Here is a 27240-nt window from a genome sequence, read left to right as displayed (position 1 = left end):
TTAAATTTCGAGAAGCAAAATAAATTGTCAAATTTTTAACAAGTTGCATGGCCCAATTTGCACAAAACAATTCAGATGAAGTTTCTTATCAGAGCGAAATTTTCACAAGGTTTACTCCTGGCATAGTTTACTATAATATTTACATCGTAAATTCACATTTCCTGGGATATGGTTTTTTGCAAGACATAAAATAATGAATGTCTATTGTAATGCAGAAATGAGCGCTACTTGCGGAACGACAGTCGGTCAGGCTGGATTGGGCTAACAGTTGTTTATATTTTGTTATCCCAGTTATACCACCAGTAACTGTGTGCACTAACAACCCTTGCCAGAACGGCGGGGCTTGTATACAAGATGCTTCAGTCGGTACTGGTTACCGATGTCAGTGTACCTCTGGATGGCAGGGAAGCAACTGTCATCTCCAAGGTAAGTGCCTCGCCCCAATCATACACTTAATTATCCCATTGGTGTGAATACTTATAATTTACTTTACTGGATGAAAGCATATCTTGTAACAAAGGCACACCATGAACTAAATAATAAGGGAATCAATGTGTGGTGAAGAGGTTTTCAACTAGTGGTTTAATCCCAACGAGGCCTGGTTCTAAATTATAAAGAACCAGGCCTCGGTGGGTTTAAACCACTAGTTGAAAACCGATTCAACACACTTTGATTCCCATTCGTAAATACCTTTTCGGTCAAAAACATCATTATTTTTTGGTCAAAAAGTAAAATAAATGCAAAAATTATAGTTGTTAAATGATTTCTTTCAACATAACACCCCTCCAGCTATGAAATGGTAAAGCCCTCAGCCACCCTCGGGTAAACAACTCCTTATAAGGGAATGCTGTGCGCGTAGCGCGTGATGTGGCACAACTGTTTCAGCCGTTGCTCTCGACCAATAGGAATGAAGAAACTGTCTTATAAGAACAAGTGCAAGGTCGCGTGTCACGCCCATGAGTTAACACTTTTTACCGGTCATAAACAAAGGTTTATACACACCCACGTGACGCGCTCTCCACCGATAGGAATAGCGAAACTGTCTGAGGTATTTATGAATATCTCTTTAAAGGCAGGGCGGTATTCTTTTTGGTGATTGTATCCTCATCATGTTTGCCAACAAATGCATAAAACAAAACAAAAATTTAAATTTGGGCTCAGTTGGATGGGGGCGCTTTTTCACACCTCTACTGAAAACTAGGTAGCCTAACTCACCTGAACAATTTTCTGCTTATCGTAAATGGGCAGGATACCAGTCACCAATAAGGGGATTGTTATTTAGCTGGTTTTATTATTATGGTGAGCAGAATTCGTTTGTGCTTAACTTCTTTGTGTGCTTTATCCTTATTATGGTAAATAACCTATTTTTTAAATACCTACTTTGTGTGCTTTTAAAGTGGCTCTTTGAAATTGGACCCCTGATTCTGAGAAGCCATTTTGAATCCCATTTAAGATATCGTCTAATGATGTTTTTTGTTGTCTTGGTAGTTACGTTGTGCTCACCTCCCTGTGGCAACGGTGGTAACTGTGTCTTCGACCAGATGCACTCCGTGTATACCTGCTCATGCTCAGAACAGTTCGCTGGTACCCAGTGCCAATTAAGTGAGTATCCATAGCACTTGAAGACAAAGTCCTCTGTCTCTGAAGTTTCTTGAGTTTTATTGATTTTTTTTCTTAAATTTATAAGTCACGAAAGATTGTTTGAAATACAAAATTTTGCAGATATCATTGGTTTTGTCAAGGGTAAATAAATTCTGCTTTCTCCAGAAGACGATCAGAGCATACTGATCGAAACGTTGAGTTGAAACCAACGGTTCTATTCAGAACCACCGCAACTCATTTATAGTGATAGTCATAACATGGTGTTTATCGCAAACTTTTTCATATCGTATTTCCACCATGCAAAGTTTCAAATCCTACTTGGTTCTTATACATAATACTTCGGATCAGCAGAGTGTGGGTTTGAGTCGGACTCTTCACACTTTTGTCCTTAAGCAAGACACTATTATTAAGGAGTTTGCTCTGATGTTCCTGGCAGTGGCTGCTGAATATCATTGGTTTGCCATAAATGCTACATAAATTTGGTATCATAATTTTAAAAAAAAAAAAAAATAAAAAAAAAAATCAAATCCTGTCTTCAAATGTTTTTGTCTGTTCAAGCCCTTTGAGTACCTTATTGATAGATTCAGGCACCAGATTCGGCTTACTATTATTTTCCAGAAAGCTCAGGTTTTATAATGAACTATTAAATTTTAAACACTTTGTGTTGCTTTTAATCTATTGGATGATTTTATTATACAGTATATTAAAATCAGTCCATAGATTGCTGTTATTAAAATTTGTGTACCAGTTTCATGTTGACAATTGTTCACAGCTTTTTGAATATCTCTTCAAATGGAAACTAACATTTCTCTTCTTCCTCTTATGTCCAAAGCTTATTAAAATCAGTCTTTAGATTGCACTCCTATAATTTGTGTACCAGTTTCATGTTGACAATTGTTCACAGCTTTTTGAATATCTCTTCAAATGGAAACTAACATTTCTCTTCTTCCTCTTATGTCCAAAGCTTATTAAAATCAGTCATTAGATTGCACTCCTATAATTTGTGTACCAGTTTCATGTTGACAATTGTTCACGGCTTTTTGAATATCTCTTCAAATGGAAACTAACATTTCTCTTCTTCCTCTTATGTCCAAAGCTTATTAAAATCAGTCATTAGATTGCACTCCTATAATTTGTGTACCAGTTTCATGTTGACAATTGTTCACGGCTTTTTGAATATCTCTTCAAATGGAAACTAACATTTCTCTTCTTCCTCTTATGTCCAAAGCTTATTAAAATCAGTCATTAGATTGCACTCCTATAATTTGTGTACCAGTTTCATGTTGACAATTGTTCACGGCTTTTTGAATATCTCTTCAAATGGAAACTAACATTTCTCTTCTTCCTCTTATGTCCAAAGCTTCAAACTGTAACGAACAATACGCTCTGACCGAGGGTCAAGAAATCCGAATCACAAGCCCAAACTACCCTTACAACTACATGGATAACCTGAACTGCCTCTACAACATCATAGCCTCCTCCACGAATCGACGAGTCAGCTTCACCATCGACGACCTGGAAACAGAATGCGAACAGGATATCGTCCAGATTGGCCACGGGAACAACCCGGCCAACGCGGCCTCCATCGTCATGCGAGAGTCCGGCACGGGGCTCATCGCACCGTTCTTCATCGACGATGCCAACGCGTGGCTGAAGTTCACGTCGGATCAGTGGCAGACTGGGAAGGGGTTCTCGATCACGGTGAAGGATGTGCCGTTGGCCGGAGCTGTGGTATCGCAGTGCGACGCGGGACTCTGCTCTAATGGAGGGATGTGCGTTATACGTGGGGATCAGGGATCCATCTACTGCGTCTGTCGGGGAGGCTACAGTGGAGACAGATGTGAAATAAGTAAATAATTGTCAGTTTGTATCTTTGTACGACCGTAAAAACTTTAAGTAGAAGTTGTCTTAGAATTTGCCATTGATTTTCCTTAAATGCACTGGACACTATTGGTTAGTACTCAAAATGATTGTTAGCATAAAAACATACTTGGTAAGGAGCAATGGAGAGCTGTTGATAGTATAAAACATTGTGAGAAAGGGCTCCCTCTGATGTATTGTGGTTTTTAAGAAAGTGGTTATTTATCACCAAAGAAATAATAACAACTTCAGGCCTGAAGCCTTTTATTAGGCACCTGAAAGCACACAAATTTGTGCAACATTGGTGTTTTTTCTTTGAGTCAAAACTTTCACAGATTTGTTATTTTGGCAATATATTATGACAGGATACACCAAGTGAGAATAATGGTCTTTGACAAATACCAATGTCCAGCGTCTTTAAGGATATCATTTTTGTTGGCAATATTTTACTGGAAGCAAAGAAAAAACTTTTCACATGGTGCATATGGTCATGTTTAAATTTCCTCATTTTGGTTCTTGCAATCGAAGTAAACAATGGTGAATGTATAAGAATTTGAAATGCTATTTTCTTGACTTGTACTAGTACAAACCTTTGGAGTCATGTGTCTTTTCAAATATTCCATTTTGTCCATAATCATTGATATTTTGTTGATGGTAAAAACTTTGTTGTTGTTAAAGATGTGGATGAATGTTCAAGCTCCCCATGTCAGTTCGGTGGGGAGTGTCGTGATGTCATCAACGGCTACGTCTGTATTTGTACAGGAGGGCGACAGGGACCAAACTGTGAACTTGGTGAGCATACTTATCCAAACGAGAATGTACGATGTTAAACTTGTCCTAACAGGCCTGGTTTGTAGATTGTTTTCCCAATTATACAAAGTTTGAAAACCATTGCAATTTGCCCCAGAATTGTATAAACTGCTTATAATCCTTGTTCTCATGGTGGTTAGTCTCAACGGAATTATATCACACTTATAGATAGGAGCAAGTTCGAGTGCGCACATTTAGTCCACCAGTGGTCGACCACAGACTAGCAACGCACATGTGCAGTGACGTACTCACCCAAACGACTCGTTGGTAGTCTAGTCAACCATCCACCTTTTCGCTAAAGTGTCACTGGTTCCCTTCTGCGCTTAACACATGTTAGAATGGAACATGCTGTTGGGACCAGTGAAGAAACCATGGGCTCGAGGCTGGTTCCAAATGGTCGACCACAGTAGTCAACCAATGGTCGACCAGCCTGGGTTTGAGTCAAAATGGTCAACCTTTAGTTAACCATTGTGGCCTACAGCTACTTTCTGTATGAACTGCTTTCATAATCTTTGATTTCAAAGTGGGTAGTCTCAGGGGAAGGTCGTCACACTAACAGTTATGGGTTTATACTGTTATCCTTACAGTTACTTCCACTCAGTGCCAAGGTACTGTGTGCCTTAATGGAGGGACTTGCCACGCAGTGACTGATGGGTCCTATGTCTGCAGTTGTGCACAGCAATATACCGGAGCTAACTGTCAGCAAACTGGTAAGATTGTCAGTTTGGGCCAATGCCAATTATTCCATTATTTTCTATGTGTAAATTTGTGAATTTTTGTTAAAGCTATTATATTAGTGTTGTTATCTTCAAGTGCGCGCTATTTCTCCAATCAGATTCGCAGAATGGAGTGGTGATAAAAACCTATATTGCACGGTTAATATCACTACCTGCGTCTTGTGTGTTCTATGTTGCGCCAAGTTTGCTTGAAGATAAATACATTATCACACGCGCGCTCGTGGAAATACGGAAAATATAGCGCGTCTGCGTCCCATATCAAACTCGGCCTTCGGCCTCAGTGGATATGGGACGCAGACGTGCTATATTTTTCCGTATTCCACTCGCGCTTGTGTGATAACTTATATTGTAAGATGGGCACTCTATCCGTGGATATGTGCGCGCTATAAGTTTTATTATACATCTTTTCCCATATTGAACCCCGTTGTTTTTATCTTTCAGTCCAAATTGGCACCAGATCCTGCCAGAGCAGCCCCTGTTTCAATGGAGCTCAATGTGTCGATGTCATTGACGGAAGGTTCTTGTGTATTTGCTCACAAAGTTACACGGGGACACTATGCGAATCTGGTTAGTTGGACAATAATAACACATGGTGCTAGTTTAAAAGTTTGTCAAAATAGCATTTAAAAAAAGTAGTAGCATGCCAAAACAAACTATTTCAACAAATAAATTCTATGACACCAAGACAAGATGTTTTCTAACTGAGGTTCTCTTTCACAAGACACATTGTGATTACATAAATCATACATTCGTACATATTAACCTATTGTGTGGCACACTGATTTACAATTGTTTACTTCCCACATGAAAATACTTCCCCATGATGTCACACAGTAAAAAGACGACCATTTATATGGTCAAAGAAAGTCATCATTTGAATGCATTCCTATGGAATTTGCGAAAATATCGCTGAAACCACTCATCAGTACGCATAGTTCTTTTAAATTCCTTTCAAGATTGGTCATCAGGGAACTGTAATGATATGTACAATATGCTTATCAACTATATTGTTTGTCGCCCTCTATTGAATTCGTGCAGTCTAGTCTCAAAGCACACAGGAGTTTCAATCCTTCCATTTTCTTTATTTTTCAGGGATTTTAATCCCATCTAACACCATGTGATAAGCCTATTGAACATCATCATTACACCAACTACTTAGCTCTGTAGACAAATCAGAATGCTTGAGACAGCCAGAAGCCAAAACCCAAGTTGCCCGCAAAGATTGTGTCTATAATATAAACTTACCTTGTTGACATGACAAGAGTGTTTAACTTGTAGTTTGCAAATTATAGAAACTCAGATTTTCAACAACACCACAAAACTTACGTCTTCATAAAAAAATTTACTTAAAAGTTTAAGACACTGTTTGGAAATTCCTTATATTTCCGTAGACATCCAGCCCTAATTATTAAACTTCTTGACTAATCATTTGCTCTGCAGCTTTAGCCCTTTGTGCAAGGACGCCGCCACCCTGCTACAATGGGGGAGTCTGTTCGGACGCTACAGGAAACGTTGTGTGCAATTGTCCTGGCGGTTATATCGGCACATTCTGCGAAATAGGTTGGTGGTAATTTTGTCCCTGGACCACTTCAAGCCTTTTTTGTTGTTGAGGATTTTGGCATGCCGTTCAACTGTCCATTGTCTTAACTCAGAGAAGGTTCTTTTAATAAGGACCCAGGGAAATGATTTATTTTTATTTTTTAATGTAGTTCCTTGTTTACATTTCTTTTGTTTCTAGCGTTAAGTGGTGAGTATAAAAATTAAAAAAACCTTCCATATCCTATGTTAAGTGAAGACTTTTTGTTCCCCTTTGCCTTTTTTCTTAAAATGTCAAAGATTTACAACTTTTTTTCTCTCTCTCTTTGTTGGTGACAGCAACGCAAGATTGTATCTGCCAGAATGGAGGTATTTGTTTTGGAGCCAACAACTGCATATGTAGCAAAGGTTTCACCGGACAGTTCTGTGAAGTCAGTGAGTACTAACTTAATTGCCGAGTCCAGCACGAGTAGCATCAACTGTAACACTTGATCGCTGGTCTTTTTCTGGCGAGAACAATCCCGTGAGGTATCATTCAACCTCGTTCCCAGGGGTGATCGATCTCGCCGCGCCATTTTTTCCCAGCATGCCTTGCTCGACCATAACCCCTGGAAGTGTAACTCCAAAATATCCAAATATATGGGATACTACAATTAGTCCTGTGGTTGATCCGTTCGGTGTTGGGCATTAGTCGCGCAAACGTGAATACGTACATCTTTATACGCACGCATTTTGACATATAGAGCTTTTTGAAGACACGGATTGGAGTTTCCCTCCCTCGGGTTAGAGACGTACGCAGAGCTAGCATGATACGGCGCGCTGCCCATGATAGCGAGGTTGGGTATCATTGCCTCTACAAGTATTGTTGTGGAATTGGAGTTCAGGAGCCAAACTCCAGAGTCCAACTTGACGAGTCACACTTTTGGTGACTCATGAGTTGACTCAGACTTGCTTGTCATAACTGAGGTTTGACACTGAGGAATCGTATTTATTTCCCGCAACTATCCCATTTACCAAAATTTATTTCAACTTGGTAGGAAAGAACGAATAGCATGAAGTAGGCTTAAGTTCAGTACACAGAACAATGGGAGACTTTTGAGACACTTATTGGCAGCAGACTTACCAGATAAAATACCTGGAAATTTACCTGGTAAGTCTGCTGCCACCAAGTGTCCCAAAGTCTCCCATTCATTGGACTTTGTTTTGTTTTCCAGGCATGATACTTTTTCTGTGTTTAATTTTGGCCTCTTGGAAAAATCAACAATTTTTTACTTTGTTAAATAACCTGAAAAGTGTATGAAAGCCTATACCAAATGTAGAGTTTTTTGGGCTGACACAAATCGGGAAAAAAATTGGCGAGAAAAAAATTGTAAAAATCATGCACATTTTTTAGCATGGTAACAAACTTAATTCTTTCTAAAAAACTATGTTACTCCAGAGGAAGCCGTTTCTCACAATGTTTAATACTATCAACGGCTCTCATGCTCCTTACCAAGTATGCTTTTATGCTTACAGTTAGTAATTACCAATACTGTCCAGTGCCTTTAACTGACAACCCTACACTTTGTCTTTAATTAGGCGACAGATCTGAATCATTTTTATTATTGATTTCCTTGGAATTTCTAGATATCAATGAATGCTTGAGCAATCCTTGTAAAAATGGAGGAAGATGCATCGATGGGGAAAACTACTTCAGCTGTGTCTGCTTGACTGGCTTCTCCGGAGCTACCTGCAGTTTCAGAGGTCAGACCAACCACTAAAAAATGAAAATGCAAACAAAAATTGTACAATATAACTCTTTTAGATCCTAGGAAATCCTTTGTTTTTGATTGCATCATTGTACATTTTAACAGCCTGAACTGATGCTTATAAATACGTGTGTATAAATATGAATATCATTAGCTGCAAAGTGGGATCCGCTTTTCCCTTATGTTTGTTTATCCTGTTGTTTATGTGTCTGTTTTTTTGTTGTTTTTTTTGTTGCTGTTTTCTACAATCTTCTGCTGATCAAACCAGCCCTATACTCTATTTATTTCATTTATCATGCATATTGTTACCTTTGCTTTACTCAATAACTTCATGTGTTCATCATTATATTTCTTAAAAGTATGTAAATAAATGTATATGAATGTATGAGTCTGGTATTGGGACAAAATGTACTTTGTGTGTCTGGAAGAAGGGCATAGAGCCTTATGCCTTCCTGCCGGGCACACATCGATAAATGCTGTTTACATGCAATTTTACCCCTTTTCTGGTGATTTTGTATGTATTTATCTAGACCCCTTTGTCACTATTGTTCATCTCTGTAATGTTTTCACCCTCCATTGTTTCAAATTATTAATGTTAATAATAATAATACAAGATTGATATAATGTCATAATTTGTGAAGAAACAAGCTTCCAGGCACTTGACAAACTATTTAACGACTATATTTGCCTTTTGACTTTTGATGTGTTTTACATATTGCTTATGCGCAGCATTTTCAAATACTTTTTTTGATTATGAAAATAAATATTATGAGTAAGGTATGGAATCCCTGTTATACCCAAAGTGGATTATCTGAAAATAGAAGTTGTTTACGAAGTTGCATGTCCAGGGGCCGACTTCCAGAGCAATAAAATCCATCACAAGACAAACGTCACAAAACATCACATCAAACTTTACTAAGCAACTACGATTGATTTGCAGTTAAGATCAATCTTGACTCTTTGTGAAATCGGCCTCAGTCCATCCTAGGGTTGATTTCACACAGAGTTAAGACTAGTCTTATCTCAAGTTGTTAATAACTCCTAAAGGGTCCTATGACTCGTCTTAAGTTAGGACTAGTCTTAAGTAAGGACTAGTCTTTAGTAAGGATTAGTCTTAAATAAGGACTAGTTATAAGTAAGGAATAGTCCTAAGTTACGACTAATTTACGACTAAGTTAGGACTCTTTGCAAAATTGACCCCTGCTATCCTTCTCATTGCCTCAATTTCAACAACTGTTTTTCACATCTCGTACCTCAGATCCGAACACGTCTCAGCTGAGTGCCAACGGTGACGGCACTGGATCAAGCACCGGCCAGACCCTCGGCATAGGTTGGATCATCCTCATCAGTGTTCTGGCTCTTCTGCTTCTCCTACTCCTCGTCTTCATCGCGCTGAGGTCCTGGAAGTCTTACGACAACCGGTGAGTCGCATCATGACAGTTTAATCCAATCATAGTAATAAGAATTCTGTTTTTTAAAGTGCTTTACACACCCAAGGGCGTCTTAAAGCGCTTCCAACATTGTTACCCCTGGTCACTAGCCCATTTAATCAATACTTTAAACCATCTCAACTCGCTGGGGAGTGAGTATACAGCCGTTGCAACAAATATGACGCTACTAAGCTAATTTAATCACAGAACCATCTCTGCCCTCATAGTTACCAATTTACTCCTTGGTGGAGAAAAGCAATTACAGTTAACCGTCCTGCTCAGGGACACAAGTGCCACGAACTGGACTCCAACCCACACTCTTCTGAACAGAAACACCAGAGCTCGAGTTCCAAAATTGAGCAAATTTGTTTGAAACTGGAAACGGTTGGGTTGTTCGAGTTGGCGTAGTTGTTTCTTTACTCGCCTTCCACCTCTTGGAGAGTGGTTTCGAATCCCGCTGGGGGCACTATTTGGATTGGGTTTTCAGTCCCTACTTGACTGCGTGGGTTTTCCCCTGGAATAAATGTACTCTTTAAAGAAAAGTATTTCTCATCATCCTGAACATTTTAAATGCAGGTACTACGAGGATAAGAACCATTTGACAGACTACGAGGAAAACAACCGTTTTGTGGACTCGCAGCCTCGGGAGATGGAGATGGGTAACATACTCTTACCTCAAACAGGGTTAGCAAGCTACTGCCAAAACAAAACCTGCTTAGTATCTTTTCCGCTTACCGTAGAATGGGCAAACTTTGGATTCAATATTGAAAACTGCCAAGAAAACTGCTTAGCAGTGTCATTCTGCTTAGCAGAGAAATGTCACTTTGTCTAATTCAAGATTCAATACTGTCAAGAAAACTGCTTGGGTCATTTTGCTTTGCGTAGAATTGGTTCATTGTTTGACTGAACATTGAATACTGCTATAGCAAACAAGCCTTTTTGAGACATGGCGGACACAATGCACTATTACACTATTACGGTTTGGGTAAACTTATGGGTATACAACTAAACCAAACAGTACACTCTCCTATCACGTCCGCCATACCTCAAAAAGGCTTATAGTCATTCTGCTACATCATAAAATTGGTCAAATTTGAATACTGCTGAGAAAACTGCTTAGTACAGTGTTATTCTGCTTGTTATAGAATTACCAAAATTTTGATTCAAAATTGAAAACAGCCCAAAACTGCTTAGTAGTGTGTCGTTCTGCTTAACTTAAAAATATTAGTTGTCATAGTTAACATTCATTACTGCCCTGGAAGTTTCTTAGTACAGTGTCCCTGTCTCGAAAAAAATTGTACACTTTTGACAATGAAGAACTTGCTTTATTCTCTTTATTTCAAAACGACCATTACAAGAAGGCATTACTAAATACATTCCCAACTGAAAACAAGTTTTATGATGTTTACAAATGTACTGTTTTTCACAATTGATTAACTGAAAGGTAAATTGCACAATTGCATAATATTGTTCTGACCAAAGTTGCATACTGCCACGAACAGATCTTGAAATTGTACTACATGTTTTCTAATACTTGATTGACAAAATTTGTTTTTGTTTTTGTATCTGCCAATTTGGGTTGATAACACTGCAAACTACAGATTAAGAACTTACAAAAAATGTACTTCAAATAAAAAAAATGATAAACTTAATGATAACCTCAGTACAGGCTTGCCTGTATTGGTAGAGAAAAAGTTGGGTTTGTTGAACCCACATGTGATCTTTTAATTACATAATGTGTTTTCCTCTCTGTAATATTAATGTTTTGTTTGTATTCTTTTCTGCAGCTCGTCTCAGTAACTTTTCTACTTTTCTTCTTTATTGATGTTTTGTGATCATACTTGCTTGTGATTATATTAGTCTGTCTTTATCTCAAATATAATATTTGTGTTCTTTCTGCATATTATTTGTGTTTTGCAGTTAGACTTGCCATAAGTCTGTCTTTATCTCAGATATAATAATTTGTGTTCTTTCCGCATATTTATGTTTTGTTATAATAATACTTGCCATTAGTCTGTCTTAGTGTCTCGGATATAATATTTTTGTTCTTTTTGAGTTTTTGTGTTTTGCAGTTAGATATGAAATTATTTTGTCCTGATCTTTGATATAATATTTTTGTTCTTTCCGAGTATTTATGTTTTGCTCAGATATAATATTTTTGTAATTTCTGCATATTTGTATGTTTTGTAGTATAGCCTTGCCACTAGTGTACCTAAGCATAGACTGTTGGTCTTTTCTCTATGACCTCGCGCTAATATTTGGGTTTTTTTTCCTGAAATTTTTTGATTTTGTAATTAGACATGTGACTATTCTACCTTAGTATCGCGATAATATTGTTGTCCCTTTTGAGCATTGATTAGACTTGCCTGTAGTCTATTTGATTATTTCTTATGTAATCCTTTGTTTTATCTATGACATTTTAATGTGTTGTTTTAGTAGACCTGCCCTCAGTGGTCTAGGACACAGTTTTCTTAAAAATATTAGTCAAATTGGCATGAACATTTCCTTTCCTTCTTTACATAAAGTTATTTGGACCTGCTAGTCTTCCAATCCCTTTCAACAGAAAAACCTGGCTTTCCAGCTTATTTATAGCTTGAAATAAACACCAAGTTTTAATAACAGCAGGTTCACATTTTGATTTGTCTCATATTCATTGCTCTTTTCTTATATTTCTCTTTTTGTTTTATTCTTGTAGCGCAACGAATGTAACTCATCTGAATGCGCGGGAAGAGCCCTGGCCTGTCAGCACTGATGAAATGCCGACGAGTAACATCTAAATATTCTACTCATTTTTAAAGAGCCAATAAAGGATGATCTCAATATTCCAACTATTACCTTGTTATAGCCAAATAGACATCGTAGATACCGGTTAATAACCATTTTACTCTCAAAATTTGCATTTAGTAACGAATAACTCGAGTCAAAAATACACCCGGCCGCGCGACTTTTTCAGCCGAGAGTCAAAAACGGCTTATTCGGTGTGAACACAGTTCTCCAGCTTTGGCAAACTGAGGGCGCTATTTTCCACACCAAATAGCCGCCACTGACGTTACGATTCCTTTGTCGCGCAGGTTTGTTTGACCCCGAGTTTTTCAGAAATTTGGCTAGAAGCGTTCTGTAGAAAAACATTTTTACCATGTTTTAACGTGAGGTAAGAGACTCGTTATATTTTGTTTATGTTTCCTATGGACTCCAGCTGTTAGACAACTGTAATGTCTATACATTTGAGATCGTCCTTTATTGGTTGCTTAAATTCGTTTTTGTGTGTAAATTGCAGCTTTTGTATATATTATGTGTGTATCTACAACAAAGTAATTGTTAGTAATTTGCGAAAGGACTGAAGGGTTTTGTCAGGATTTGTTGAAGATGTGTGAATTATGGAAAATAGTTCAGGTAAATTATAAATGCGCTGGACGTAGGTAAACAAAGCAAATAGGTCCATTTCTGATTCTGAATAATCATCACATTTAAAAGGGTAGTCAAACAGTTGATTGTTTTGATATTGTCTGTGGGGGGGGGGGGGGGTGTACAATGTGTTTATCCATGTCCTGTTTAGAGCAGGCTGATGTGCAATACTTTTATGGTAAAATGAACTTTCGCAACAAAATGTGGAAGTCAATGCGATTTTACCGATTTGTTTTTTGAGATAACATGAAACTGGTACGTTCTTGAGAAATAAATTTATTATAGGCCTACTGACAAATCAGATGCCCATTGTACATATTTTATTAAACCTGTTAAAATAACAATTTGTCTTCTTTTAGTAGGCCTTAGAATATTTTCGATTTTACTCGGACATACTTCACAGGATATTAACTTCACAATATTATGTTACACAAACTCAATTTAAAAGGGAAATTTTACAGATTTTTTGTTCTGTTTGCCTTATTTAACATTCCACATATATGGCAGTTTTTATTTCCTTTAAAATAGTTAAACCTTTCGCTTATACATCAAGTTTTCTCTTAAATCGTTAATTTGTTCTGTTATAACTGAAAGCAAAAGAGGCATATACAATTTTCGAACCGGTTATATCGTCCGTACCGTTTTTATAATTTTAAAGTAGGCCTATTTTTATTAATTTTTGGTTTTACCCATATACACCTATACAGGCCTATTTTTATTTAGGTTTTAGCTTGTAAAAATACCGAACAATTTTGTTTGTCACAAGTTCCCAATATTACCATGATTACCCATATAGTTGCGAATGCCCTGTTTAGTCTGGGTTGAACCATTGACCCAGAAATTGACACGCCAACATCACAGCCTAGCCTAGTATACCAGTACCTTGGGCGTTATGGGTGTTATTTCATATCTTGTATTTCATACCATTTTTTGAATGCATTAAAGTTGTTTACTATGTGCAAAGGGGCCATTTCTAGGATTCCTTTTGCCGGTCATACACCAATAACTGTTGCAGTCATTTGCCAGTAGGTAACCAATTCGCAGAAACCATTATTGGTTACAACCGACAAAACGTACCTGTCTGTTTAGGCCATGTGAGAGAGAACTGTGTTCACCATAACATCATTAACACAAATTATATGTTATATGGTTATATCTACATGAGTTTGGATTTGTAAAAACGAATCTTTTAAAGCCATTTGACACTTTCTGTACAGAAGAAAAATTAAAAGTTCACAGATTTACAAATAACTTACAGGGTTTACAGAAGGTAATAGTGAAAGACTTCTCTTGAAATATTATTCCATGAAATTCTTTACTTTTTGAGAAAACATTAAAACAATATCAATTCTCGATATCGAGAATTAAGGATTTATTTTAAACACATGTAATGACACGGCGAAACGTGCGGAAACAAGGGTGGGGTTTCCCGTTATTTTCTCCCGACTCCGATGACCGATGAGCCTAAATTTTCACAGGTTTGTTATTGTGTATATAAGTTGTGATACACGAAGTTTGATCCTTTAATAACTCTGGCTTTAATTCACAAATCCCCTGTATTGCTCGCCACTACAAAACATACTGACTGTTTAAGTAGGATGGCGTAAGCGTGTGATTTTGTCAATGACTGTGAAAGATGAAGAAAATGTTATAAATGGTTCACTTTTCTGGCTTTGTGATTTGAACAAATTGACCCCAGAATTACCTTGGTTTTTTTTACAAGGTAAAGACCTACTGACGAATGAATATCCAGGCGCAATTTTAGGGCGACACACATTACCCTTTCCATAACACTCAACAAAATTCCATTACCTTCAAATTAATGCTGATGAATAGAAGTAAATTGACGCCTTATCGTAGAAATAATGCACACTTAATTTGTCCATATTATTAAGGAATATGGATTGGATACAAAGTTCACTTAATGAAACTTGTTAAAAAGTAGGGCCTACCTCAGCAATTTTGTAAAGTTTATTTATTTTTCTAATGCTTCATTTTAAATCTGTACTTGGCAGATTATGTTTATTAAATTTTGAGTTGCTGCTAGAGCAATTGTATTCAACTACATTAAAATGGCTACATATATAAAAATACATCAGCTGCGACACACAAACTGTCAGTCTATCTATTTTTAACTCTGAAAATTTGTCAATGTATTGGACCAAGTAATAATGGTAATTGATTTGTTTGATTCTAAATACATTTTGTCTTAAACTGATGTCGCTGATGTATCGTGCTTTCTTTCTGCCAAGTATTATTTTTAAAACTCGGGGCAAGTATACCACATCTAGTGGCCTGTAATGAGCACTGCATGCATGTTAGCCTGAACATCAGGACCCAATTTCATAGTGCTGCTAAGCACACAAATTTGCTTAGCATGAAATTTCTTCCTTGATAAAAACAGGATTACCCACCATATTTCCATTTGTTGCCTATTGCTTGTTACTTGTATTCAGCTGTTGTTTGTTTATCCTTGACTGCCCAAGTTGGAAGACCGGCGTTCTCATATTTAACTTCTTCTTCTGTCATATGTATATCGATTGGTGGTTGGGCTGGGTTGGACATTCCTCCTGAGATAACAGGCTGTGTCATTGGGTGTAGTTCGATCGGTGATTCGGCTGGATTAGTTATTCCTCCCGCTTCAACAGACGGATCGTTGGCGGGTACACTCACAATATCACGGAGGTCCTAAACATCACAAGAAACCACACAATATATTTTCTAGACTCATATTTCTTAAGGATACGAACACAAAGTAAAAGGGAGAGTATGTATACATAGAACTTTTGGTTTATTGTACTGGTGTGTGTGTTAAAATGTATTAATTTAACTCTAATCGCGTTTTGTCAAACTGTTAATAACAAACATTTAAATTAACTTTTTTGTTCTCTCTTTTTTGTCGGGGGGGGGGTGGGATGGTTTGATTTTCAGCTCTGGGACAGCCTGTCTATTCTTGTCATGCAGAATGCTATCATAGTACGTATGACATATCATTTCAGCAAAATTTGTGTACTTCTTTGTATTATTATTTAAACAGCTACCTGAGCGGAATGTTTTCAACAGAAATGGTATTTTTACTTGTTTATAATGCACTTGTTCACCATTTTAATGTAATTTTAAAATGTGTACACTGAACTTTTCGTAATTATCGATTAAAAAATCAGGCCCCTACCTAAAGGTTTTTTGAAAAACTAAAAACACTTCTGCCGTTGAGAGCGGGCGTCAAAGGACAATGCCGCTGACGTCATTTGTGGGAGTTTGCTTTGTTATACATCCACGCTGCAACAAAGCGGCTTTATCTACTTCATCTACATGACGTTTTGAGAGTGATTACGTAACGGGGCTTTTCGCAAATCTCGCAGAAAAGCTCTGGACAAGGGCATACAAAATTATTGTTTTTTTACACAATTGAAACCTATTTATAATCATATGACTCGATTTCCTTATTCATCGAAAACATTTTAAGTGGAATTCAGCAAAGTTCACGACTTGACATTATCGTTCAAGCAGGTCTTTAAAGGAAATTAATTTGTTTGTAATTACTCAAAATAAGTGTTTGCATCAAAACTTACTTGGTAACGAGCAATGGAGAGCTGTTGATAGTTAACAACATTGTGAGAAATGGCTCCCTCTGAAGTAACACAGTTTTTGAGTAAGAAGTAATTTCTCACTAAAATATTTGAACTGAATACCTCAGCTTAGGTCTTGAATTCAAGGCATCTGAAAGCTTAGGTTTAGGTATACAAAGTGAGAAATAGCTGGTCTTTGACAATTACCAAAGCCAGTGGTCGATTTCACAAAGAGTTGGGACTAGTCCTATAGGAGAAAAAACCTTTAGGCTAGTCCTAAGATAGGACGAATAACCCGTCCAGATAAGACTAGTCTTTCTTTGTGAAATCCACCCCATTGTCTTTAAGTGTTGTTTACTTCATCATGCAGGCAAGATTGAGTTGAAAAATTTGTCCTACCTGTTCCCCGCGGTTTCTTTGAGGATCTTTCTGTGCTTTCCTCAACTTGACGCACACAATAATTAAAATCGGAAGAACAATTATGACAACCAACCCAACAATGATAAGTGCAACTAACAATACCGTGTTGATTCCATTGGTCGGCTTATCTAATGAAAGATCAAAGAACAAGTAAGAAATTTAGTAACTTCCCTATTCTGACCATCTGCAATTTTAACCAAACTCTTTCTAACTTACGATTAATCTTAGGACTTAGGACCAGTTAAAGTTAAGCAACCATAGACGTTTAGTATGCATTGATGTAAATATGCATTAAACCCATTCTGAGTTAGGACGAGTTACTCGTTCTAACAAACATTAGTTTCAAATCTGACAAATTTTGTTGTAATTAAAAATATCTGTTTTAGTTTTTTCATTATCTTTCATTTATAAATGCTAGGTCAAGTTTTTGACAGATTTTTTTTTTACAAATCTTTGTAGGCCTCTTGCAGAGCCAACAAACCATGCATAATAATTAAATTGCATGCCCTATATACTTGCATGTGCTCTCACCTTGTACACACTTTTTATTATTATTATTAATAAAAACAAGTATGAGAAATCACCTAACATCACAAGGTCAGATGGCAACTTCAAGGTGAGGGCTACACCAAACTAATTTGTGCCACCGACCCAAATCAACTGTCACCAGGGGTGGATTTCACAAAGAGTTAGGACTAGTCTTATCTTGAGTTAGGACGAGTTACTCGTCCTAAAATACTGCTACCATTATTTACAGGCACTGGACAAACTTGTACTCAATTGGTCATCGATGGCGCTTAGAGCACATTGATGCTGCTCCTTATACGCTAACAAAATGTTGCCTATTATTATTAAATTATTATTATTATCGAAGTTGCAAGAGAACAATGAAAGAAAAAACACGATAGCTGCATAAACTTGCGTGCTTTCAGATGCCTGAGAAAAGTTTCAGCCACTTATTTTTTTGTTAGTGAGAAATTACCTCTTTCTAAAAAACTACTTTACTTCAGAGGGAGTTGTTTCTCAGTGTTTATTTACTCCAGATACTTTTTGACTGCTTGTTCATTTGTATTGTAATTCAGCCTGTTAGGCTCACTGCTATACGCAGATTTTAATAAACCCATAACATCAATAACAAATAATAATAGTTAGTCATTAGAGATGTTAGAGATATTGCTAACTTCAACAACTTGTTTGATTTCAGCCCTTTATTAGTGGTGAGAGATGTAGTACTCCATTTTGTGTCCACCATTTTATTTTTATTTTTAAAAGTTCTGCTCTCAACATTCCTGATTGTCTTCATTACTCAAGTAATCTTTTTAAAATTGTATTTACCATAATATGGTATTTCAGTGTAAACTAAACTCCCGAGGTCCTTGACTTTTTACTTGATGATGTTTTCTATAAAATGAACCAATATTGAACTGAATACATTGATTGACTTACCATATTGGCAGTTGATGCCAGTGAACTGACCGACACATGTACATGTATAAGACTCAGCAGTGTCTGTGCACATTGCTCCATTTTGACATGGATTGCTTACGATACATTCATTGACATCTAAGCAGATGAGTCCAGTGTATCCCAGAGGACAACTACACACAAAGGTTGTAGCCCCTGTCTGTTGGCAAACACCATTGTTATGACATGGGTTGTCCGAACAAAGATCGACTGTAGAGAAAATGTAAAGAATGAATCAATGAATTATTACAATTAATGATTGTAGTTCAAATTCAATTTGGCTTGCCGTGACTTTTAAAAAGTTGCTAATTAACCAATAATTAAAAATACTTGGCATCCAGAAGGACATTAGACCTTTATCATGGGGCAATGATCTTGTCTTTTCTCCCATTCAAATCAATGTCACCAAACTGAGGTTGGAAGGCAAAATAGTCTGGTTCCTTTTTGACAGAATGAATGTCAGCATTCATTACTGTAATCGGATTCAGGGAACATGACCAACAGTGTTCTCAGCATGATAATGGTCTGTTAGGGTATTAAAGAAAATCACTTGGTTGTAAAGAACAATACTTGGTGTTAGGAATAATAAATGGTTAGCAAAACTTAGTGTTAAGAACAATTTGGTGTTAAGAACTTAACTTGGTGTTAAGAAGAAAACTTGGTGTATAGCACAACACTCGGTGCAAAGTTTGGTACAAACAATTATTTTGAAAAAAGTTTCTCAATTCAGAGGTTCTATTTTGACCCAGGAATTAATGGCAATGCTAATGTGAATCACATGCTACAAGTCCAGTATTACATGTATGTATGTTTACTATTTTTAAATAATTATTTCCTTGTTCATAAATCTTCTTTGTCGGTCTGTTTTTGGTTTCCTAAGATCTAAGATTGCCTAACCCCTGTCTTGTCTGCTGTTTTCTACTAGTTATCATTTACTTTATATATTTCAATAATCTATCTGATGTAAATTTATCTTATTGTTTATTCCGTGTTTATCATCCTGAGGATTTCTTTTAGTGAAACACTGATGCCCGGGGAATAACAAGCATTCATTAATATAAAAATAGAAAATGATATGATACAATAAATTAAAGATATTACAGAGAATGTAAACAGATTAATTGGCAGTGAGGCAAGGTTGAGGAAATCAACAAATTTCAGTAAAACTCCAAGCACAATTTAGACCAAACATTTTAGCCAAAAGAAAACATGAATAGAGAAAAATTTTAAATATTGTACTTTTATTACAAACATGTAGGCCTAAAAATACAATAAAAACCCCAAAACAATACAAACCCCACATGTACCATACATCAATCAAATAAAACCCCAAAACAATACAAACCCTACATGTACCATACATCAATTAAATATTTGCTTTTTGGTGTTTTTGTTGTGAATTTTGTTTATATTTTCATAAAAAGTATGGAAATTAATATAGCATTTGGGGAATAGACATACTTTATTCTCACAAATACTGAAAAAACAAAATATCCACAAAATTTTAAATAGGGTGTCAAGAAATGATGTAGTGTTATGTGCAAATAACTCATATAATAACAGAAGGAAACACAGCAAAGCTCGACACTCGATTGTAAATCACACTGACTCACTAAGCGTTTGGCAGATTAAACCACTAGCATGTACAGATCGCACACATGTTGCATTGCCGTTTAGACCCACGCATGTCCCACCATTTAAGCAGGGATCATTCTCACATGGATTGATTACTGATGTCGCATGCACGTCACAACATTAAAAGCATCGAGAAGAGAGAGGACAAAATAATCAAATAAACAGATTTCATTCTTGACAATGTACAGTGGCGTAAAGAGGACTCTTATCAAAAGTTTGAGTTTGAACAAAGAAAAATTGACAATGTACAGCGGAAACTTCAAAGTGAACTTGCAGGTACAACTATGTATAATATCTCTTTCAAGGGAGGGTTAGTCTTGGCATTTCGAACAGTGTACTCTGCTCGTCTTCAGAAGAAATGCTTCAAACAACATTTAATGTACAACGCATAAGGAGGACTCTAATCAAAGTTTGGGTTTGAACAAACAAAAATTGACTGGAGCAGGACGTGCACCAACGTCCTCCAGATTAACGTACCGACAATCTTCCAACTGAGCTATCCAGCCCTTTGTTGGCAGTCTTCCTATGAGTCAATAGTCAGGGGTGCCAGTCAGAGGCCATATAACGGTTAACTGACGAATGGCCAGGGATGAAACCCAAGTTTACGATACAACCTGGAAAGAGGCAGCCAGGGGATTCCCCTAGCTTTTGTAGATTCAAAAACCTTTCAGGGTGTTGTAGAATAAAGAATAATATTTTTTCCCTTTGCAGAAAAAAGGCAGGGATGGGAATAAACAATGTGCTGGCTTCCCAGGGGAAACACCTCCAACATTCTGGCCGAACTTTTGGATACAGTAGGATGTAGTAGGTATTGTAACTTCAAGGGTGAAGGGTATCTTATTTTGATTACACTGGAGGTTCAAGTCCCATTTTTGTACATTTTTGTTGTTGTTCAACCCTAAATCAACAAATATAATACTTACATTGCTGGCAGTTTTGTCCCACATAGCATCCGTCGCATGTACAGCTATTTTCCGTACAGGATAACCCAGTGCATGTTCCTCCATTCAAACAGGGATTGTTTTCACATGGATCTTGCACTAAAACAAAATTACAATATTATTTATAAGAAATAATGTTATCACAGATCCTCAAAGCCATTACAGTTTCAAAAGGCTATATTTACAAGTTTAGCAGGTCAGTTGTAAACCAAGATTTAAAATGTAAAACACTAAAACTTAAAACTTGAAAGATAAAATGGCCCGATAAGTAAAAACCACTGTAAAAAAAAAACGGTTGACTTATTGCAAAACCCAATCAGAAAAGTGACAAGCTAAGAAATACATAATCATAACAGTAGAAACTTAATAAATAAACACACCAGTAATGAGTTAGAACACAAATGGGGAATTTCTATAATTTCTAAAAATTAAAACAAAAGGAGGTTTCACAATAGTACAATCAGTTTACAAACGTCACTCATACATCCTCCCTTCTAAACACGCTTGCCCAAGACAAATTTTCATTAGTTTCAAATAATTTTCAGAAAATCAAACAAACACTAGATTGTTTGTATACTTACGTATATCACAGGTTGGTCCCGTGAAGCAGTTAACACATGTGCATTGATAGTCAGTGCACGAAGATCCCACTGGCGAGCAGAAACCATTGTTATTACATGGATTAGGCATACACTGGTTCACACCTAAAATATAACCACAAAAGTGACAAATAAATTACAACTTCCAAATACTTCTACAGATCCTTAATTTGAGGCAACACAATTTTTGTATCTCCCTGAAGCCAGACCGTGATGGTGATAACTGAATGGAAGAGAAGGGACTTACATTGTGTGGGGAGGGGGGGGGGGGGATATGTCAGGGCATAGTGACATAAGTTGATTGCATCATTTTGACATACTTTTGTAGGTTAACTGGTTATTCACAAGTCATTTGTGAACGGCTTTCTTAATGAACTGAACGGCAAATAAAAGCAATTATCAAAACAGAAAGACAATGAACCCTGTAATAAAAAAACACAACTTTGCAATTAATCACTGGCTGCTGCATGGTAGCACACACATTCGGCTGAGTTAATCACAGTGAAGTGTCAATTTGAAGTAATTGGGTACTTACGAGTTTCGCAGTTGTCACCATAGAAACACTCGGGGCAATCACAGGTATAATCGGTGCATATATTAGCATCAGCAGCACACACACCCCCATTCTGACAAGGACTGGTCCGGCACTGGTCCACTCCTGCACAAATTACACCTAAGGATTAATCAATACTTAATATACACTGAGGGGGACACAGCATTTCTATAGACAAAAATTAAAGGGACCTTCAAAGCACCATTATACTAGATCAGTTCAAATAAAATTTTGTAAAAACAAAATGTCCTATGACCGTCACTACCAAAACAATCTTTTTCCTTTTTTAAAAATTTGTCAATAAAATTTTTTTTGTTTAACTAGCATTTCAAAAACTTGAAAAACTTTGTTTCAATCCACACTCCGATGATCATAGACACACCAGAGCTTGAGTCCATTGTGCTAGTTCAATTGGCTATCATGACACACCATAATACAGTTCATTGCATGATTTGCTGTAGGCAAAAAAAGAGGAGCTAGATATCTCAGTTGGTAGAATGCCGGGCACGTTAATCCAGAGGTCGTTGGTTCAATTCTCGCTCTGGTCAATTCGTCTTTGTTCAACGCCAAATCAGATGAAGGAAGTGTTACAATACTTACTGAATTCGCAATTGACACCTTGATAGCAAGGGGGGCATGTACAGGTGTAACTCGGACAGAAATTAGGATCCTGAACGCATTCTCCGCCATTGTTACATGGGTTCACGTTGCATGGGTTCTTGGCTGTTGAATCAAACACAATGTACATGTAATGGTTAGGATGCTGCAATCATCTATTTCATTTAAAGGCAGTGGACACTATTGGTAATTACTCAAAATAGTTATTGGCATAAAACCTTTCTTGGTGACGAGTAATGGGGTAAAACATTGTGAGAAACGGCTCCCTCTGAAGTGCCATAGTTTTCGAGAAAGAAGTAATTCTCCACGAATTTGATTTCGAGACCTCAGATTTAGAACTTGAGGTCTCGAAATCAACCATCTAAACGCACACAACTTCGAGTGACAAGGGTGTTTTTTCTTTCATTATTATCTCGCAAGTTGGATGACCGATTTGGCTCAAGTTTTCACAGGTTTGTTATTCTATGCATATGTTGAGATACACCAACTATGAAGGCTAGTCTTTGACAGTTACCAATAGTGTCCACAGCCTTTAAAAGGAACATACAATGTATACAACATGTACCTTTGGTTATTGGAACCGTTGGATTGTTTCAATCACATAAAAATGAGATGGAATTATGGTTCTTAATATCTATTTCGGAAACCATAGCCTTCAAACTTCTGGCTGTCTTGTGCCATTGTGTATGAGCCGAGTTCTGGGTGGTCTAGTGGTTCGACATCTGTTCTAGTATGGCAAAGGTTCTGGGTTCTGGGTTCGAACCCCATTATAGTTTATCCCTTGTTTTGTTTTTTCACAGAACTCAGGAAAGTACTAAGTATACCTTGCTTTACACATTGGTGTAAGGGAAAAACCAAATGGTAATCTTTACTGCTGGTGTACACTTGAAATCTATTGGATATATTTTTTTCCGTAACCACAAACGATATTCTTTTATTCTCGATGTAAAACTATTAGATGAATAATAAGTTGAAAAGAAAGGTTGACGTGTCAAACTTACCGACATCACAGTTGGTTCCCTCATAGCAGAAATCGCATACACACTCATATTGATTGCATGGATCAGTAGTAGATGATACACAGAAACCATTCACGCATTGATCGGGGTTACATGGGTTCAAACCTAAGAAATACACAAACAATGAGTTAAGTCAAATTCCCCAATGGTATAATTGCTACTTGGTACTAAGGAATCAATGTGTAATCTTCGCCCGAATTCAATGGCTGCCTAAGAACAAAAAGTAGCTAAGCACAACAAAATGATTCTTACCAAGCAAGCTTCCTCGCTATATATATACAGGATTTGAAACTTTGCATGGTGGAAATATGATATAGAAAGGTTTGTGGTAACACCATGTTATGACTATCTCTAATGAGTTGTGGTGGTTCTGAAAAGAACCGTTGGTTTCAACTCGACGTTTCGATCAGTATGCTCTGATCGTCTTCTGGAGAAAGCAGAATATACTCAATTTGTGACGGTATCAAACATTTATACATTTTAAAAATAGGGAGCCCGCCAACATAGGGCTTTAGTTGGTAGAGCACCAACAAGTTACAGACCTGGACATTTAGCTTTGCGATGGCAAGCCCTTTTCATTTTGTAAGTTGCACGTCCGTTTGAAAATCTACAAGTCAATGGGAAACTTTTGAAGGGGCACCAAGGCCAAGACCAAGGGGCAATGGAGGCCATCCATGGCCTCTGTGTAATTCCAGGCATGCGCTAAGTTAAAATAAAATCCGTAAAATATGAAATTCGCTGACAACTTACTTGTTTCACAGTTACTGCCAGCAAAGCACCCTTGACAATCGCATGTATAGTCAGTACTTGAGCCTTGTACAGCATTGCAGACTCCACCATTCACACAAGGGAAACTCACACACGCATCTTGAACTAAACATGGGAATAAAGAATGAGACAATTCTTATCATTGTTAGTCTGTTAGAGTGTCACTGTGAGAACGTGTTTACTTTGGTTTAACATCAGTTCCATAAGGAACTGCAATGCACATATAATACAGCTTGTAGGGTCATTCCATGTCAAATCACCCCAACAAATTTAACTTTAAACCCTACCCTCTTCAAATTTGCTAAAATTGTGTTCAAGATGCTATCAGATTTTTTGCCGATTTGACCCAAAAATTTTGATTTAAAATTCAATAGGTATTTGGATGGGGGTTGAGAAAGTTACAAGCTTTCATTTGAGCCATTGCTCGAAAAAGTCTGCCAATTTATATTAGTAGCAGTGAAATAAAGTGCACAAAACTTTGTTGGGATCCCGACAATATATCACGTGACCAATTCCTACGTGTTTTATAAGAAACGTTTTAAATTTTTGTTATGGTTCCTGACCATTAAAAGAAAAAGTTAAACTTGTACTCAACAGACTTGGTTTGTGCATCAGTTATGTCGAACTGCAACGCCTTTTAACATCGGTAGCAGATCAGATCACTGACGAAACCAAAGATGGCAATATATTCATTCCTCCAAATATAATACCTGGGAAATTTACACCGTTTGTCCTTGATAATCTCGACTTCTCCGAATCAACATCGGATGGGTCAAGAGTTTTTGAATATATAAAAAAAACTCTGGTCGCCAAGGGCTTAGATAAACCCAAGATCACACACGACTTGCCATACCGTCCACCAAAAGATCTTTCGTGGACAAGTCTTTTTCTGTTTCAGGGTCCAGACTTTTATTTAAGACAGTCTTCCTGTGAGCCTTCGTAACGCCCCTAATGCAACTTTCCTCTTTCCAAAGGAATTTTAATGTTGCTGGTTTAACTTTTTTTTTGCAGTGCTTTTCCCGTATAGGTTTATATTTTTACTAATCCTTTATACACTTCTTTAATGTGCTGTTTTTGGTGCTTTTAATGTGTGTGATTTTTAGCTTTTTATTGTATTTGATTAAAAAAATTATTTTAAAGCGCATTGGTCTATGCTGGAAATGCGCTTTATAACTCTTTTTAATAAATAAAACTCTGTTTATTCGTATTTCTTTAGTCGTACATTTATTTTGAATAATCGTTTAGCGAAATTGATTGCCTCTTTACAAAATTAAATGATTAGATCAACAAAATCTCTAGTCGAACCAGCTTTGCTAAATTGAATGATGATTGTGTGTCATGAATGAATGAGTATGCTAGCAACTTGAATGCCTCAAAACAAAATTGAATGGCCGAATTCTGAATTTGAAACGCAGTAAAAACCGGAGAGGCAAAATAGTTTTAATTCGAACGCATGAAAATTAAATTGGTCGCTCATTTAACGAAATTGACCGAGAAACCTATATTATTATAAATACATCGTAGGCCTACGTGCAATGGAGTGATAACATTATACAAAACCGGCCCTGATGGCAAATTCACGCAAGCTGCCATTATTTAGCTTTATGACAAATTTCAGTTTTACGATAGTTCCCAAACTAGACGTAGCAATTATGTGCATATTATTTGGTCTACCACCCCAGAGACAGAGCTACTTACCATCAAGAGCCAACGATCCTACCACGAACACAATCACGATCACAAACAGCAACAACTTCTTCATTTTGTCAAGTACAAAACTTTAACTATCTTTCTGTTTCCAGTTTGTGACACACAAGAATGAAGACAACCTACCCTTTAATGGTGCTTGTTCTTCTCAGAACTATGAGTCATAACCACTATACCGTAAAAAAGGGACAACAGAAGCATGGATTAAAAAAACAAAACAAAACGAAAAAAAAAAAATGAAAGAAAATGAACGCTTATATTAATAAGAACTTGGTAGTTTGGTCTAACTATGTGTTTTTGCACTTCCTAAAATGCCGAAACACCACCAAAGGCTAGCTAGCCTTTCCCATTCGATCTAGAAAAAAATCTCTTATAAAATGGGTCTTCAAAAAAAATATGCTTATACTTCAAACGCATCGAAGCGAGGACAAAACCGACCTCATCTGCACAAAGGCAAACATTCAAAATTGTCACAAAAAGAAAAAACATTCCACCTTTCCTTGTAAATTTTATGATATTAATGCGACAGGCACCACGGTGTGTTATTTCCTGCTACAGTAAAGTGGACCCACCGAGTAAAATCGTTATTAAATTGGGTCTTAAATTGATACTTCATACTCCTCATAATCCTATGGTATCATAAGATTTACTCCTAAGGCTTGCCCCAGTGATACATTGGATTGCAACATAGTGTCCTCATTCGTTAGGCAACATATTTAAACATGTACAATGGATGTTTCCAACTGCCCATCATCAATTACGTGTGTTACCAATGCGAAAAATTGTTACCACTTCTTGCATATGTCGTTATTTTTATCC

The 27240-nt window shown here is 36.9% G+C and overlaps 2 protein-coding genes across 4 annotated transcripts in view; one reads left to right on the top strand and one right to left on the bottom strand.

Annotated features, from left to right (window-relative positions):
- Positions 1 to 12638, top strand: part of LOC117292969 (fibrillin-1-like) — a 93678-nt gene extending 81040 nt beyond the window's left edge. The window contains exons 70-81 of one of the 2 annotated variants that reach the window (XM_033775150.1): positions 292 to 426; positions 1489 to 1602; positions 2963 to 3451; positions 4141 to 4254; positions 4860 to 4982; positions 5451 to 5576; positions 6450 to 6569; positions 6885 to 6980; positions 8172 to 8288; positions 9552 to 9714; positions 10300 to 10407; positions 12419 to 12638. In XM_033775150.1, coding sequence (XP_033631041.1) covers positions 292 to 426; positions 1489 to 1602; positions 2963 to 3451; positions 4141 to 4254; positions 4860 to 4982; positions 5451 to 5576; positions 6450 to 6569; positions 6885 to 6980; positions 8172 to 8288; positions 9552 to 9714; positions 10300 to 10407; positions 12419 to 12500 — 1787 coding nt within the window. In that variant the 3' untranslated portion in view covers positions 12501 to 12638. The remainder of the gene's footprint in view (positions 1 to 291; positions 427 to 1488; positions 1603 to 2962; positions 3452 to 4140; positions 4255 to 4859; positions 4983 to 5450; positions 5577 to 6449; positions 6570 to 6884; positions 6981 to 8171; positions 8289 to 9551; positions 9715 to 10299; positions 10408 to 12418) is intronic. The other variant, XM_033775151.1, reaches the window with a different exon arrangement.
- A 2895-nt stretch (positions 12639 to 15533) lies between these two features.
- Positions 15534 to 26532, bottom strand: LOC117292138 (fibropellin-1-like). 2 transcript variants are annotated; one of them, XM_033774063.1, is made up of 10 exons: positions 26413 to 26532; positions 24697 to 24819; positions 23929 to 24051; positions 22910 to 23032; positions 22292 to 22414; positions 21739 to 21861; positions 21140 to 21256; positions 18564 to 18791; positions 17097 to 17245; positions 15534 to 15816 (listed from the first exon to the last, which is right to left on the bottom strand). In XM_033774063.1, the coding sequence occupies exons 1-10, from the start codon at positions 26474 to 26476 to the stop codon at positions 15571 to 15573; spliced, it is 1419 nt and encodes a 472-aa protein (XP_033629954.1). In that variant the 5' UTR covers positions 26477 to 26532; the 3' UTR covers positions 15534 to 15570. The 2 variants fall into 2 exon arrangements, with proteins under 2 accessions (XP_033629954.1, XP_033629955.1); XM_033774064.1 differs by lacking the exon at positions 17097 to 17245 and having other exon boundaries at positions 15732 to 15816.
- Positions 26533 to 27240: the final 708 nt, after the last annotated feature.

This window comes from Asterias rubens, chromosome 7 (assembly GCF_902459465.1).
Source record: "Asterias rubens chromosome 7, eAstRub1.3, whole genome shotgun sequence".
NCBI classification, from domain to species: Eukaryota; Metazoa; Echinodermata; class Asteroidea; order Forcipulatida; family Asteriidae; genus Asterias; species Asterias rubens.
The sequence above is the reverse complement of the archived record's forward strand: the minus strand, read 5'-3'. Positions and strand labels throughout refer to the sequence as shown.